Consider the following 16,282-nt stretch of genomic DNA (forward strand, 5'->3'; position numbering starts at 1 on the left):
GCAGGAAGAGACTGGACAAAAATCGTACACCTATGGATGAGGACAGTGGGAGGGGTAAGGGCAGCGGGTGGGGTGGGAACTGGGTGGAGGAGAGCTATGGGGGGGAAAAAGGGGAACAACTGTAATAATCTGAACAATAAAGATTTAATTTTAAAAAAATACTAGAAAGGCAAATGACTGGGGAAAAATAGCCAATAAACACATATACAAAATACTAAACTTCCTCCAAATTAAAAAAAAAAAATTTAAAACAAAATACTAACTGAACTTGACAAAAATGAAATAATATACAATGTTGGTTAGAATGTGGGGAAACAGGTCTTTGCATACCCTATTTATGGTAACGTTAATTAGAGTCATTTTGCAAAGTATGCAAAAATTTTATATTCACATACCATATGAAAGAACAAATTGCAATTTCAAATTTATCCTACAGATATAGTGTTACAAATACAAAGGGATGTGTACAAGGATGTTTACTCCAGCACTGTTTGTCAAAACAAAAAAATATAAATAACCTAAATGCCCTTCAATGGACCTGGTTAAATATACTTGATAACACTGCACTAGAAATGCTATGCAGCCACTGAAAAGAATGAAGTATGTCTATGTACACTGTTAAGTGAAAAAAAAGAAAGTTGCAGAGCATACTCCTATTTTTTAAAAGTATATTTATGTATATTATATACCTGAACTTTATATAGCTGCATATAAGTGTTGTGGTGTGTAAGAATGAAAGAAAGAATAAAGGAAGGAGAGCTACCAATCAGGTAACAATATTTATATCAGGGGAAAATTTTAGAAAAATAGATTAACATGCTTCCTATCTGTTCAGTATTTTTTAAAAGAACAAATATTACATTAAAATAACCTAAAATTAATTTTTAAAATTAATTTTCTTAAAAAGCAAGCCTCTCAGTTCAGTTCAACAGGTAATTACTAAGGACCACACAAATTTTTAAATGCCTTTCCATATTCACATATTCACATAAGGCACTGTAAGAAGAAAAATGAAATACAGTACTCTCAACTTTAAGGAGTTCATGTGGTGGCAGAAATATAAACAAATACCTTAATAAAATGCACAAACTTTTTAACTGCAATAAGTACACACAGAGCACAATTAATTCAACCATGAGGGATCAAGAACAAGTACAAAAAGATGAAAATTAAGCTGTGCTGAGTCTTACTGTTATGCAGCCTCCCTGTAGAACTGAAACACATCTAGAAATGACCTATGCCTCAATTTAAAGATACGGTTTTTCATTACCGTATCTCCCATACCTGTACTCCTTTATAACTTTACAAAAGTGTTCAGCAGCAATGATACACCTAATAGGTCAAAGTCAGTCCATAGGGATTACATTTACTATCCTAGTTATAATACTCTAATTTGGATTTGCACCAGCTTAACTTCAATAACATGAAAATTCTGCTCCTTTACATTTCTATCCCACTCCTTTATGTCACAAAATTATACCTTTATACAATTTTATCTTTCTGTGTTCAGAAACTGAATTGTTACCTGATTGGTAGCTCTCCTTCCTTTATTCTTTATTTTCTTTTTTAAAAGCATTAGATTCTCAAATTATGTAGAAAACAAAATGTGGAGTACAAACCAGTTGTAATACTAGCTTTGGGATGCATAATTGCTTTTTAAAAAATGCATTAGTCTCTTAAATTATGTAGAAAAAAAGTATTACAATAATATTAGCTTTTATAATTGCCTATGTATTTACCTTTATTGAGATCAATTTCTTCATATGATTCCAAGTCACTGTCTAGAGTTTTATCATTTCAATCTGCAAGACTCCCTTTAGCATTTCTTTCAATTCAAGTCCAGCAATAACGAATAACCACAGCTTTTGTTTATCTGGGGATGTCTTAATTTCCCCCTCATTTCAAAAGAGTTTTGCCAGATAGAGAATTCTTGGTTGGCAGTTTTTCTTTTAGAACTTGAGTACATCAGCCCAAGTCTTCTGGTCCCCAAAGTTTCTAAGAAGAAATCTGCTAACAATCTTACCAGAGCTCTGTTACATATAATGAGTCACTTCTTTCTTTGTCTTTGCCTTTTAACAGTTTAATTATAATGTCTTGGTGTAAGTCTGTTTGACTTCAACCAACTTGAAAGTTTTTGCTGAGCTTCCTAGATGTTTATACTCATGTACAGTGTATTCCAACAAATTTTTGAAGTTTTTAGCCATTAATTCTTCAAATGTTCTCTCTGACCCTTTCTTTCTCTCTCCTCTTTCCAGGACTCCCATAATGCATATGTTGGTCTACTAGATGACGTTCTACAGGTTCCTTACAGTCTGTGCACTTTTCTTCCATCTTTTTTCTTTCTGTTCCTCAGATTAAATAATTTCCACTGTCATAGCTTCAATTCACCAATTCTTTCCACCTGCTCAAATCCACCTTTGAATCCCTCTAATAAATTTTTTATTTCAGTTATTGTATTTTTCAGCTCTAGAATTTTTTTTGTTTCTTTTTAAATTTTCCCTTTATTAATATAACCATTTTATTTATACACTGCTTTCCTAACTTTCTCCATGTCTTCCTTTAGTTCTCTGAGCATCTTTAAGACAGTTGTTTTAAAGTTTTTGTCTAGTAGATTACCATCAGGTCTTTTTCAGGGACAGTTTTTCTTTATTTTATTTTCTTTGAATAAACCATACTGTCCTGTCTGTTTACCTTGTTAGTCTTTTGTACGTTTTTAGCCACTAATTCTTCAAATGTTCTCTCAAATGTTCTTTCAAATGTTGTTGAAAACTAGTCATTTGAATCTAATAATGGGGTAACTATGGAAAGAAAATTCTCCTCCTTCCCCAGTGCTTGTTGTTTTGAATTTTTGTTTGTTTTTAAATTGTCATTTGCTATCTCTGAGCTGAGGATCAGCCTGAGGTATAAACTTAAAATCTTCTCAGGTCTTTCCTAAGCTTGCATCCTCCTCTACATATGCATGGTGACCTTCTAATTCCCCTTGTATATGTGGTTGTTTTGAAAGTCCTAGTTTGTAATATCTGGCTCCCCAAAACGAAAAGAAAGAGATGAAGCAAGAAATAAAAGGGTATGGCCCTTTAAATCCCTTAGAGTTACTTCAACCAGAAGGGATGGGACTTGTTATAATGGGGGTGAGGTGAGGGTGAGGGGACAAAACAATAATAGCTGCCTACCTCTACCTCTTTGTCTATCCTTGAAGATCAGAAGTAGCTATCAATGAACAGAGCACAGATCCCTAGTATTCGGAAGTCAGGGACCTTTTTGCCCAGCATGCAAGCTGCTCCTGAAATGCAGCATGGCTAGTTGCCTTGGGACTGAGAGATGGAGAATGAACAGCTGCTACTACAAAGCTAAGAGCTGAAGTTACCTTGGAAGTTGCAAACCTTCAATAGACTCCAGAGATCCAAAACAGTTACATCAAACAGGTTCTGCCACTGTAACTGTATTAGTGGGGAGATAGATTCCTGGTGCTTCCTACTCTGCCATCTTCCCAGAATCCTCTCCATCTGCCTTTATTTTCTGAAATATGCTGTTACTTTGCCCTATCTTAATCAAGTGACCAAATCTCTGACAACTCTTTAGATTTTTGCCTTCCCAAGTTTAGATCCTAAATTTAGGAAAAAATAAAAATTTGAGGTTATCTCTCACTATATATAAATTAGCTCAGTGTTGTTATAAGAGCTGCATGGGAAGACTTGGTTAACCTAACAATTACTAGCTGACAAGTAGAACAAGGACTCAAAACCAAATCTTCTTACTCCCAAGTTCTATGTTCTGTATACTAGGTTTAATTGTGGAAGAGGAGATAAGTAAAGCTTGAGAATTATGACATTACCTTACTTAGTAATTAAAATATAAGTCAAGATCTCACCTTACCATATTTTAAAGTTGCTACTAAGAACCTAAAAGTCCCCACATGTACAGTATTATCAATCAACAGCTTAGTTGTGCCAATTTGGTGTCTACCACAGACACAGCTTTCCTAAGTACCCTGATATGATATTAATAAGAACTGCGATCTCTGCTCTAGAGTAAATTACAACCTAGTTGAAGAAATAATTCTGAGGTGAAGTTATTCAGAGTACATTAAGAAGGGTGCATGATTTAGGAAAAATAAGTGGAGACTTGGATGAGTACAATGGAGCACCATATAGCAGTTAGAAGCAACATTTGCACTCATCACAAAACAGATGAGTCAGAAAGATAGCACTTAGGGTAAAAAGTAAAACTAAATGAATTCTATAATAGGTATGCATTTAAAATACATGTATACAAAACAATGATAGCTGTTTTTGCAAAAACACATAAAATATTCATTAAAAACATCAGAATAGCTGCCTGTGGAGAGAAGGGGAATGGAAATGGAGTTATGAAGATAAAAGAGTAAAAATAAACAAGAAGCACAGGCTTTGTTAGAATGCAACATGATGCAGCTATTAAAATTAATATATTTGATCTATATAGACTAACAAGATAATGTTTCAGTGATAATGTCAGGATAGAGCATGGTATGCATAATATCCTATTTCTGAATGTGTGTCTCAATTTTTACATGTGTATGTGCAAGTATGAAAAACAAAGCCTGGAATACACCAAACTAAATCTCAGGGACGGAGCAGTGGAAAAGAGGGCTTTCCATTTCTAAACTCTTAAATAATTTTGCAATTTACTTTTAAGTTTGTAAAAAGAAAGTTCTATAAAATTTGGAGTTGCAAAATGGCTATCATTGTTTGGCGTTAGACTGAAGTACATTTAAACACTATGTGATTTTGGGAAAGCTATTTAAACCTCTCAGATTTCTTAGCTACTAAGCAGAAAATAACTACATTAAGTCATGGGGGGTTGTAAGAATTAAAAAAAAAAACAACCAAAAAAAAAAAAAAGCCACTCCTAGCATAGTACTTCTTCTACTCCCCTAGGTAAAAGCATACAATTAAAATTAAGAATGGGTGATAATGAGAAACACAATTTAGAGAAAGAAAAGGTCATGGAAAATAAGACTTAAGCTGAGCTTTAAAAAAACATATAGAATATTAATAAGAGAGAGTTGGAGGTATTATCAAAATAAAGAAATAATCAGAATAAGCACATAGGAGGAAGAATGAGATGTATAAACATGTGTCCCAGTGCATGCTCAATAAATATGTTAAATATATGAAAAGAATCCACCATTCCTCATGGGTGAGGTCCTTTCATCATGTGCGCTGGGAGGTGGTCAGCTGAGGAAATGCAGTTACTGTATATACAACTAGGAAATGGACACTGACATATTCCTAGAAGATAGGTTTTGATCTGTAACAGTGGATTGTATGTTTTTGTTGGGCCTCTTTCTCTTCCACTGTATTGAAAATCTGTCTGGAGCTATGTGAAGACCAAAAGGTGTCAGAGCAGGCCTATTCTGGAAAATGGGCACAATTGGGAGAATATCAAGGAAACAGATGTGCTTTGGAGATTATAATGTCCACGGATAGCTCCATGGTAGCACTCACTTTGCTCCATGCTCTATCTCTGGTGCCTAGCTTGGTGTGGAAGGCACTTCAGTTTTTGTTGGATGAACAGATTTGACCTTCATATCTATCATCTATCTATCTATCTATCTATCTATCTACCTACCTACCTACTTATTTGTCTATTTATTTAATTTGTGGGCTTTCTTCTCGGGCGTAAACTCCCCAGCCTTTTTTGACACTTTAATTTCTCATGTTCCTTTTTTTCTGGCAACAAAAGTGAACTTCTCAAATTGGGCCTCTTTCAGACTAGGATGGTGCCTAGCTGTCTTAACTTCCCTTCGCTTCAACATCACTCTGGGGAGCAGGGCAGAGAAACATATCCTATCACAATATGGGGTACACAGCTCTAAAAGTCTGAAAGAATAACATTAAAAGCCATTTTGAGACCCGGGAATAGTAAAAAGCACGTGAATTCAGAAAAACTATTTTATACTGCAATAATTTCTTTTTGAAGCCTATTTATCGAGGCACATGCCAACAGCATAGTATTGTACGAGTGATGTGAATTAAAGCTTACACAAATGTAAAATAAATAACTAAATAAACTAGATTTTAAAAAGGTGAACATTGAGGAATAACAGAAAAAAATAAGATTGCTTAGGTAGGATAGGGTCATATTTTAGAGATCCTTGAAATCAAAACAGAGGTTAGATTTCATGCAGTTGCCAATACCAGGTTTCTAGAGCTGCAATTACCTAGAAAAGCTATATTTTAGGAAGATATTGTCTGGCAACAGTAAGCCAGATTGACAGAGTATAAAATTAACCAGTTATAATGAATAATTGTTATATACATAAATATAGGTATTACATATATATGTGTATATACATATACAGACAGACACACACACATATATACACACACACACAGACACAGTATATTATACATGGAACGATATTACAGGCAGGTAATGAGATAGAGAACTGAACTAAGATGGGAGCTATTAGTACAGGAATGTGACTTATATATTAGAATATGTTACTGAACTGCCCTAGTAATTACAATTAGCATTTGTAGTTATAAATAAATAAATACATATATAAATAACTTTGAATTACTTCTAAATAACATTATGGAGGAAGAGTCAATCTCCTACATGCTAACTCACCTGATCCTCTTGAAACAAAATGCCTTTCTGAGCATTTATTCGTTTAAAAAGATCCCCTCCTTCACAGTAATCCATCACTATGTAGAGAGAGCCATTTTCTACAAAATATAAACATTAGATTCCATTTTTTAACATGTGTATCAAAAGCATAAAGAAAGGTACCAAAAGGTTTACTGAAAAGCAGCAATTAATTGTGTTCTGTTAAACCAGAAACAGAATAACACTCAAAAGAATTAGAATGCAAAGTCAAGATATACTGATAACACAGACATTCAATAACTTGGGTTAATAACTCCATCATTAATATTTTTTCTACCAAGAATACACAATCTTATTGGATAGCAGTATCCACATTGACCCAAACATCTCTAGAATACAGACAATATGTAGACAGATATACAAATAATTCCTTGACTTATGATGGTGCTACATCCCAATAAACCCATCTTAAGTTGAAATGTATATTGTAATACTTATTATTAATAATACTTTCATGACTCTTTCTGTGGGTAGACACTTCTTAATCCTTCTCTCCACCCTTATTCTTATAAAAGAATAAAACTATGCTTATTCTTCCCACATAAGAAAGGCCAATAGTGCTTCTAACATTTACTAAACTACTGCTTACTAGTGAAACTATTGCAACTCAAAGAACATTTCTAAGTTTTCACTTCTCTCTGTGCTTATGGCCTTATTTCCAGCAGTACTTATTTCTTGCACCTTGTGGTGGTATTATTACTTGTAGTGCTGATATCCCCTTCTGATATAGTACTGCTTCTAATGTGCCATGGATTGGGAACCTATATAACTAATTAAGAATCTGTTATAACACTTTATGATTGATAAGAAAAGATTATCCAAATAGACATGTGAGAAATCACAATGCAAAAAAAACCTATAATCCACTACTTATAAAAATATGTATAGGATATTAACATTTATGTAGCATAAAAACAAAAAGCAAAAAATTATGTACAGTATGCTATCATTTTATGTATGCTTACTAATGCATAGAGCACTTTTGGAAAAAAAACACAAGACAGTGGTGAACAGTGGTTAACTCCAGGAAAGGAAAATAGGTACCTGGAAGGTAGGAATAGAAGGCAAACTTTTTACAGTTATATAACATCCAAATTTTGTACCATGTGCATGTATCAAAAATAAATAAATAAAACCACCAAAATATTTTTTTTTAAAAAAAGGTAAATGTGTATGTGGGTGTGAAAGAGACAGAAACAGAGATAGGGAAACAGAAGTTAAATAAGAACTGAGAAAGGGATGGAGAAGGAATCCTGAAATAAAATGCTGGAGCTTTAGTACAAACATTCTGTAACGTTTTCTGCTGCTTAAACATTGTTTATTTGGGGGATAAATACTACTTAAAATATAAGGTTAACTAAAAAGTCTTTTCTCCATGAGGGAAGTACTAATCTATTTTGTATCCCTTCAATCATTCACACATCTCAGTGCCAGGCACTTTGCACAGATGCTAGGGATACAGAAATATAAGACACTACCCTTATGTTTAAGTAACGGAGTAGAGAAAATAAAAATGTATAACACATATACTCAAATATACAATGATACAATACAAACTCCCACTTTTTCAATAAGATCAAATTTTTTAAATGTATAAATTTTAGAAATACAGATAAAATAATAAAGTGTCTAATATAATATTTAATATTAAATCTAATTATACATTTAAATACCCGAAAATATTTTCTCTCCACTCTCATATTATATGAAACAACTTTTTTTATTTATTGATTTTTTGAGAGAGAAAAGGAGACACATACAGAAAGAGAGAAAAACATTAATCGGTTGCCTATTGTATATGCCCCAACTGGGGATGAACCTGCAACTCAGGTATGTGCCCTGACCAGGAATCGAACTTGCAACCTTTTTGGTATATGGGATGACGCTCAACCAACTGAGAAAGGGATGGAGAAGGAATCCTGAAATAAAATGCTGCTAATGTGCCATGGATTGGGAACCACCTGGCCTGGCTATATGAAACAATGTTATCCAAACTTTTCACATCTATTTTCCAATATCAATGTTGATCTGGGAGCAAGGATACTTTAGCTCTAATTCAGACTCTGAAACTGGTATGTGATGTGACCCAAAACAGTCATTTAAACTAACATCTACTTTCAACCTCTATTCCTGTTTTATAATTTATAGGGATTTATGATAATAAGGGGAATGACTTCAACAGGATTTCAATAAACCACTTTAACCTGCCTTTAAAGAAGCTTATCCTTATTTTAGTTCCTGCATTAACAAATATAATGGAACATATTTCCAAATCAGCAATACAGCTATGACATTTTAAGAACTTGAGAACACTTTTTCAACATACCTCAGTATCATAAGAATGAGGTCTACAAGAGAATACCAATGAATAGAATACTTTCTAAAGATCAGAACATTTTCTTAGTAGCAGTACTGGTAGAGATTCAAAGGAGTTTAGCTTAACCAAAAGATGTAAACTACTGTTCTAGCTTTGTCCAAATTCTTGCACTTACTAACATTGCTTCTTTTTAAGAAATTATAGTAACATTGAGCCAGTATTAAACTATACAGGGATAGTGTGGTGCATTATCCTAGAATCAAGCTGATATTCATATGCATACATATTGAAGCAAAAATGATATACTTTCCTTCCTATGAACACATTCACAAAAAGATTCCTTATAAGGAAAGTATCTAAATGTCATTATATGGCTTAGGAGTTTTTGGAACTCTCTTGAAAACTGTATCTGACCTTCAAATGATTCTCTATACTGGACAATATTTGGATGCTTCATGTTTGCCAACACTGCAACTTCTCTCCTTGATTCTTCTCTTTCTTTATTGGACATCTTAAATGGGAGGAAAAGAGAAAATACTATATTAAACATTACTATACAATTTAAAAGTCCATAAATAAGAAAGTAGTTAAAAAATAATGTTAACAAAGAAGCATGGTCCAAATAACAAAATATTGCCAGAAGCTAAAAAGAATGAGTTGAATCGACAAGTAAAAACATTTTAAGATGTTCAAACTAGATTTAGTTATAGAACAGTAGACATATAAACACAAGCACATATCATAAAAAAATATGAAAGGATATATAGACTATTCTGAAATTAGTGGCTCTCCCTGGGATTATGGCAGTCTTCCACTTTAGGTTATACATTGCTTTTTTTTTTTTTAATCTCTAACAATGAACCCTTTTGTAACCAGATATTACTTGAATAACCAATAGAAAAATATACTTACTCTTGAGATGTTAATTTCCTTGATAACATATTGTTTGCCATCTTCTGTAGATTTAACAAGAATGGCTTTTCCAAATGAACCTTCTCCAATCTTCTGTAGTCTAGCATACTTCTCCATAGTTATTTTTCTAAGGCATCTTAACTGATAGGCTAGACAGAAACAAAAATAACTGTTAACAGAGATAAGCACATCATCTATAATAACTGTTTAATTTAAATTATACTTCCTTAGTGATGTGTGTACTTAAAAGGATATTTTAAATATTTACTGAAAGTTAAATAAACTTCATTTTATTCATGCAACCTAGTGATAGCTAAAAAGAGAAAAACAGTGACATTTCAATTTTATTATTTTTATTATTTTTTTATAAATATATTTTTATTGATTTCAGAGAAGGGAGAGGGAGAAATAGAAACCTCAATGATAAAAGAGAATCATTGATCGGCTGCCTCCTGCACGCACCCTACTGAGGATTGAGCCCACAACCCGGGCATATGCCCTTATCAGGAATCGAACCAGACTTCCTGGTTCATAGGTCAACACTCAACCACTGAGACACATCAGCCGGCCGACATTTCAATTTTATAAGAAGGCTTTGTAAAGTCAAATACTGTATATACTTAACATATATGGAGAGAGAAACAAACTTTTTCTTATATGAATTAATTACTAGCACTACTTTATTATCTCCAATAAGACTGTTTCCCAAAGTTATTTAATTAATCCCCTATTATACATTTAAATTATTTACAGTGTTTGCTAGTCTAAAAAAAGACTTCAGATAAAATTTCCACGCATACATTTTTATGTACTTATTACTTATAAAAATTCCTTAGGATACGCCCTGACTGGTTTGGCTCAGTGGATAGAGCGTTGGTCTGCGGACTGAAGGGTCCCGGGTTCGATTCTGGTCAAGGGCATGTGCCTTGGTTGCGGGCACATCCCCAGTGGGGGGTGTGCAGGAGGCGGCTGATTGATGTTTCTCTCTCATCAATGTTTCTAACTCTATATCCCTGTCACTTCCTCTTTGTAAAAAATCAATAAAATATATTAAACAGAAAAAAAAAATTCCTTAGGATAAATTCTTAGTTCGAAGAATGTGAACATGTTAAAACTTTCAAACATATTGCTTAACTGTCTTACAGAAATGACTAATAATGTATATTCTAACCAGCAGTGTATAAAAGTGCTTGGCCCGACCAGCGTGCCTCAGTGGTTGAGCATCAACCTATGAATCAGGAGGTCATGGTTCGATTCCCGGGCAGGGCACATGCCTGGGTTGTGGCCTCGATCCCCAGTGTGGATAGAGCAGCTGATCAATGATTCTCTCTCATCACTGATGTTTCTGTCCCTCCCTCTCCCTTCCCCTCTGAAATGAATTTTTTTAAAAATTAAAAGTGCTTGCTCCTAGGTACTCTTTTAACACTGGTATTATTTATTAAAATCTTTGAGAGGCAATTAAGGGTAGTAAAGAGCACTGAAACCCTGGAATCAGAGAACCCAGGTTTAAATCCTAGCTTTATCACTTATTACTTATGTGACCTTGGGCAAGCTACTCATCTTCATGTGCCTCAGTTTTTTCATCTGTAAACTGTGGATAAAAGCAGTCTGTACTTACAGACTTGTTGGAGGATTAATTTCAGTCATGTACTAAGAACAGTGCTGGCACATAGGGAGCACTGTCTCACTTTCAGTTCTTGTTATTCATTACATTTGAAGGGAAAAATGGTGCCTTTTCTTTTGCATAACAGTGAATTTGAAAAGTTCACCCATGTTTATTGAACTTTTATATTTCTGATCTTTGAAACACTTCATCCAAGTTCTTTGTCCATTTTTTTCTGGAACAGTCTTTTTAAAAGTAGGAGGGAGGGCCAAGGTGGCGACATAGGTTAAACACGATACTCGCATCCTCCCACAACCACATCAAAATTACAACTAAACCACAGAACAACTATCAACTAGAGAATTAAAGAAGTCACATTGAGACTAGTAGGAGGTGTGGAGGCACAAAACGGGCTGTTCCAACACCCACGCGTGGCTTTTTTTAATAGGGTGGGATATCTTGGCCACAGAGGCCTCCTGTGAGGAACAAGGGGTCCCAGCCCCACACCAGATCCCTCAGCCCCGGGTTCCAGTGCCTGGAAAAGAAGTCCCCATAACTTCAAACCAGCAGAGATTGTGGCTTAGTGACAATACTCCCTCTGAGTGACTTACTCCCTCTGCGTTCCAGCGCTGGGGCAGCAGAAAGGATTCAGGGACATATGGGGAGGCACATAATTCAATTCTGAATGATAGCTTTGCTGGATAAAGTATTCTTGGTTGTAGGTTCTTGGTATTCAGCACTTTGAATATTTCTTGCCATTCCCTTCTGGCCTGCAAAGTTTCTGTTGAGAAATCAGCTGACAGTCGTATGGGTATTCCCTTGTAGGTAATTGAGTCTCTTTCTCTTGCTGCTTTTAAGATTCTCTCTTTGTCTTTTGCTCTTGGCATTTTAATTATGATGTGTCTTGGTGTGGTCCTCTTTGGATTCCTTTTGTTTGGGGTTCTCTGCGCTTCTTGGACCTGTAAGTCCATTTCTTTCACCAGGTGGGGGAAGTTTTCTGCCATTATTTCTTCAAATAGGTTTTCAATATCTTGCTGTCTCTCATCTTCTGGCACCCCTATTATTCTGATGTTGGTACGCTTGAAGCTGTCCCAGAGGCTCCTTACACTATCTTCGTATTTTCGGATTCTTTTTTCATTTTGCTTTTCCGGTTGGGTGTTTTTTGCTTCTTCGCATTTCAAATCTTTGACTTGATTCTTGCGCTCCTCTGGTCTGCTATTGGGTGTCTGTATAATATTCTTTATTTCAGTCCGTGTATGCTTAATTTCTAGTTGGTTCTTTATCATAGCATCGAGGGTCTCATTAGTTTTCGTGACTCTCTCCTCAAGTTTATTGACAGCTTCTAGCACATTTTTGCAAGCCCTCAAAATTGCGATTTTTAGCTCTATATCCTCCATTTCTGTCATGTTTTTTTGTCTCCGCATTTTTTATGCTTTCTTGGTGCACCCCCTAGTGGTCTTTGTGCGCAGTCTTGTTCTAGTTGAGCCTTGATTGTTGTAGTTAATACTAGAGGGATTTGACCACCAGGCCGACTGGCTGTGTGAATCAGCTGTGTCTGCCGCGGAAAACTTCTGTCCTCTGGGGAGGTGCTAATCTAGCCTTTGCCTGAGGCTATCCGGCAAATGGCTCTGCGCAGGGCTTGGGCGGGGCGGGCTCAACAGGGCGGGCGGAGGGAGCCGTTATGGTGCCCTCAGTCCTGTTCCCAGAGGCTCTGCTTCTCAGAACCCCCGGAACCGCTGCAAACCTCGGAGGGAAAGCTGCCTTCCAACTGATGCCAGACACTCCCGCTTCTCCCGTTTGGGTCCGAGTCCCCAGCGATTCGCCCGTATCTGGAGCTCAGAGTCTGAGACTCCCCCCTGACCGAAAACGACAACCGCGCTCTCAGCCACCAGCCCGCTTTGCGCGCGCACCTCCGCACCTGAGTTTTTTCCACACTGCGCCTCCTCTGAGCCTCGGTGTGCTGTTATTTTTCCTTCTAGTTGAAGAGTCTCTCCTCAGCCAGCCTTCCTGTGGTTCTGGGTGATGTCCGTTCCGTCTTTTAGTTGTATTTTTGAAGTGGTTGTTTGCGGCAGCAGTCTCCGGTGTTTACCTATGCCGCCATCTTGGTGGAGTCCTATTGAACTTTCATATTTCTGATCTTTGAAACACTTCATCCAAGTTCTTTGTCCATTTTTTTCTGGAACAGTCTTTTTAAAAGTAGGAGGGAGGGCCAAGGTGGCGACATAGGTTAAACACGATACTCGCATCCTCCCACAACCACATCAAAATTACAACTAAACCACAGAACAACTATCAACTAGAGAATTAAAGAAGTCACATTGAGACTAGTAGGAGGCGTGGAGGCGCAAAACGGGCTATTCCAACACCCACGCATGGCTTTTTTTAATAGGGTGGGATATCTTGGCCACAGAGGCCTCCCGTGAGGAACAAGGGGTCCCAGCCCCACACCAGATCCCTCAGCCCCGGGTTCCAGTGCCTGGAAAAGAAGTCCCCATAACTTCAAACCAGCAGAGATTGTGGCTTAGTGACAATACTCCCTCTGAGTGACTTACTCCCTCTGCGTTCCAGCGCTGGGGCAGCAGAAAGGATTCAGGGACATATGGGGAGGCACATAATTGTTTGGCATTAGAGCAAGATTGGGGGTCATCTTTCTCCCAGACAAAAGTGCTGGTATAGGTTATTGTTCCATTGCTGAGACCTCCTCACCACAGTGCATATCGGCAGTCACCATTTTTGAGTCTCCATCAACCTGGCCCACAGTTTTCCTCACCCTGTTGACTCCCTAAAGCCCTATCCCACCCAATTTGTAGCCTCACCCAAGCTGTTTGCAGTGGCTTTTCCATGTGAATGGCCTGTCCTGGCTCAGGCTTCAGGCTTTCCTAAAATGTCTCAAACAAACAGCAGCCTGAACTCAGCATGCCCCATACCTCTTGCTAAGTGGCCCCGGGCCCAGCACTAGCAGCAGCCTGCCTTGTTCACAGCTTGGCCTCTCCTGGACACCTCCAACTCCAACATAAGTAGCAGCCATCTGCAGATTGCTCTGTAGCTCAGGCCAGGTGGCCTTAGGCAGGGCACAGGTAGTAGCTGACTTTGCACCTCCCAAGAGGCCCCAGAGCCAGTGCACCCAGTGGACAGCTTCAGACCATGCCAGATTACAACCCTACCATATCCACAAACAACACATTCAAGGGGCAGACTCGATGAGCACCATAGCCCCACTGCTCCATGGGGGCATCTCCTGCACAGCGGCTCTTCCACTGTAGTCGCAGCTGGTTGGAACAGCTGATTGGCCTGGGTGTCAATCCCTCCCAGTGATGCCAACAGCAATCAACACTCGACTACAACAGGACAGTGCACACAGCCCACACAAGGGAGCACCTAGAGTGCCCAGCTCAGGTGACTGGGGAGGCTGAGCCACTGCGCCCTACAGAATACCAACTACACAAGGCCACTCCACCAATACCAGGAGACACAGCAGCTCTACCTAATACATAGAAACAAACACAGTGAAACTGCCAAAATGCAGAGACAAAGAAACATGTCACAATGAAAGAACAGAAGCAATCTCCAGAAAAAGAACTAAATTAAATGGAAGCAAGCAAACTACCAGATACAGAGTTCAAAACAATGGTAATAAGGATGCTCAAGGAACTTAATGAGAGCTTCAGGGATCTTAGTGAGAACAACAATAACATAAAAAAGGACCACTTAGAAATGAAGGATACAATAACTGAAACAAAGAATAATTTACAGGGAATCAACAGTAGAGTAGAGGACTCAGAATCAAATCAATTTAAAATATGAGGAAGCAAAAAACACCCAATCAGAACAGCAAAAAGAAAAAAGAATCTAAAAATATGAAGATAGTGTAAGGATTCTCTGGGACAACTTCAAGCATATCAACATTCGCATCATGAGGGTGCCAGAAATAGAAGAGCAGGAGCAAGAAATTGAAAACCTATTTGAAAAAATAATGACAGAAAATTTCCCTTATCTGGTGAAAGAAATAGACTTACAAGTCCAGTAAGTGCAGAGAGGAACCCAAAGAGGCCCACAATAAGAAACATCATAATGAAAATGCCAAAGATTAAAGACAAAAAATCATAAAAGCAGAAAGAGAAAAGCAGTTAATTACCTACAAGGAAATGCCCATACAACTACTGATTTCTCAACAGAAACTTTGCAGGCCAGAATAAAGAGGCAAGAAATATTCAAAGTGATAAAAAGCAAGGACCCACAATCAAGATTACTCTACCCAGCAAAATTATCATTTACAATTGAAGGTCAGTCAAAGAGTGTCACAGACTAGAAAAAGCTAAAGGAGTTCACCCACCACCAAACCAGTATTACATGAAATGTTAAAGGGAAAGGAGAAGAAAAAAAAGATCAAAATATAAACAATACACCATACACAAAAATAAACTCAAAATAGATAAAGGACTTAAACATAAGACGGGAAACCATAAAAATATTAGAAGAATCCACAGGCAGCAAAATCTCAGACATATGCCAAAGCACTATCTTCACCAATACAGCTCCTAGGACAATGGAAACTAAAGAGAAAATAAACAAATGGGACTACATCAAAATAAAAAGCTTCTGCACAGCAAAAGAAACCATTAACAAAACAACAAGAAAGCCCACTCCATGGGAAAACATATTTGCCAAAGTTATCTCCCATAAGGGTTTAATCTCCAACATTTATAGGGAACTCATACAACTTAACAAAAGGAAGATAAACAACCCAATCAAAAAATGGGCAATGGACCTGAGTAGATACTTTTCATAAGAGG

At 37.0% G+C, this 16,282-nt stretch overlaps 1 protein-coding gene across 1 annotated transcript in view; it reads right to left on the reverse strand.

Moving 5' to 3' along the window:
• The window catches only part of NEK1 (NIMA-related kinase 1), a 156,074-nt gene that overhangs the window by 127,900 nt on the left and 11,892 nt on the right, over window positions 1-16,282 (reverse strand). The window contains exons 2-4 of the mRNA XM_014535229.1: window positions 9,887-10,035; window positions 9,389-9,485; window positions 6,619-6,716 (exon numbers count right to left, since the gene is read on the reverse strand). Coding sequence (XP_014390715.1) covers window positions 6,619-6,716; window positions 9,389-9,485; window positions 9,887-10,003 — 312 coding nt within the window. The 5' untranslated portion in view covers window positions 10,004-10,035. The remainder of the gene's footprint in view (window positions 1-6,618; window positions 6,717-9,388; window positions 9,486-9,886; window positions 10,036-16,282) is intronic.

Source organism: Myotis brandtii, unplaced genomic scaffold (genome assembly GCF_000412655.1).
Source record: "Myotis brandtii unplaced genomic scaffold, ASM41265v1 scaffold14, whole genome shotgun sequence".
Taxonomy (NCBI): Eukaryota; Metazoa; Chordata; class Mammalia; order Chiroptera; family Vespertilionidae; genus Myotis; species Myotis brandtii.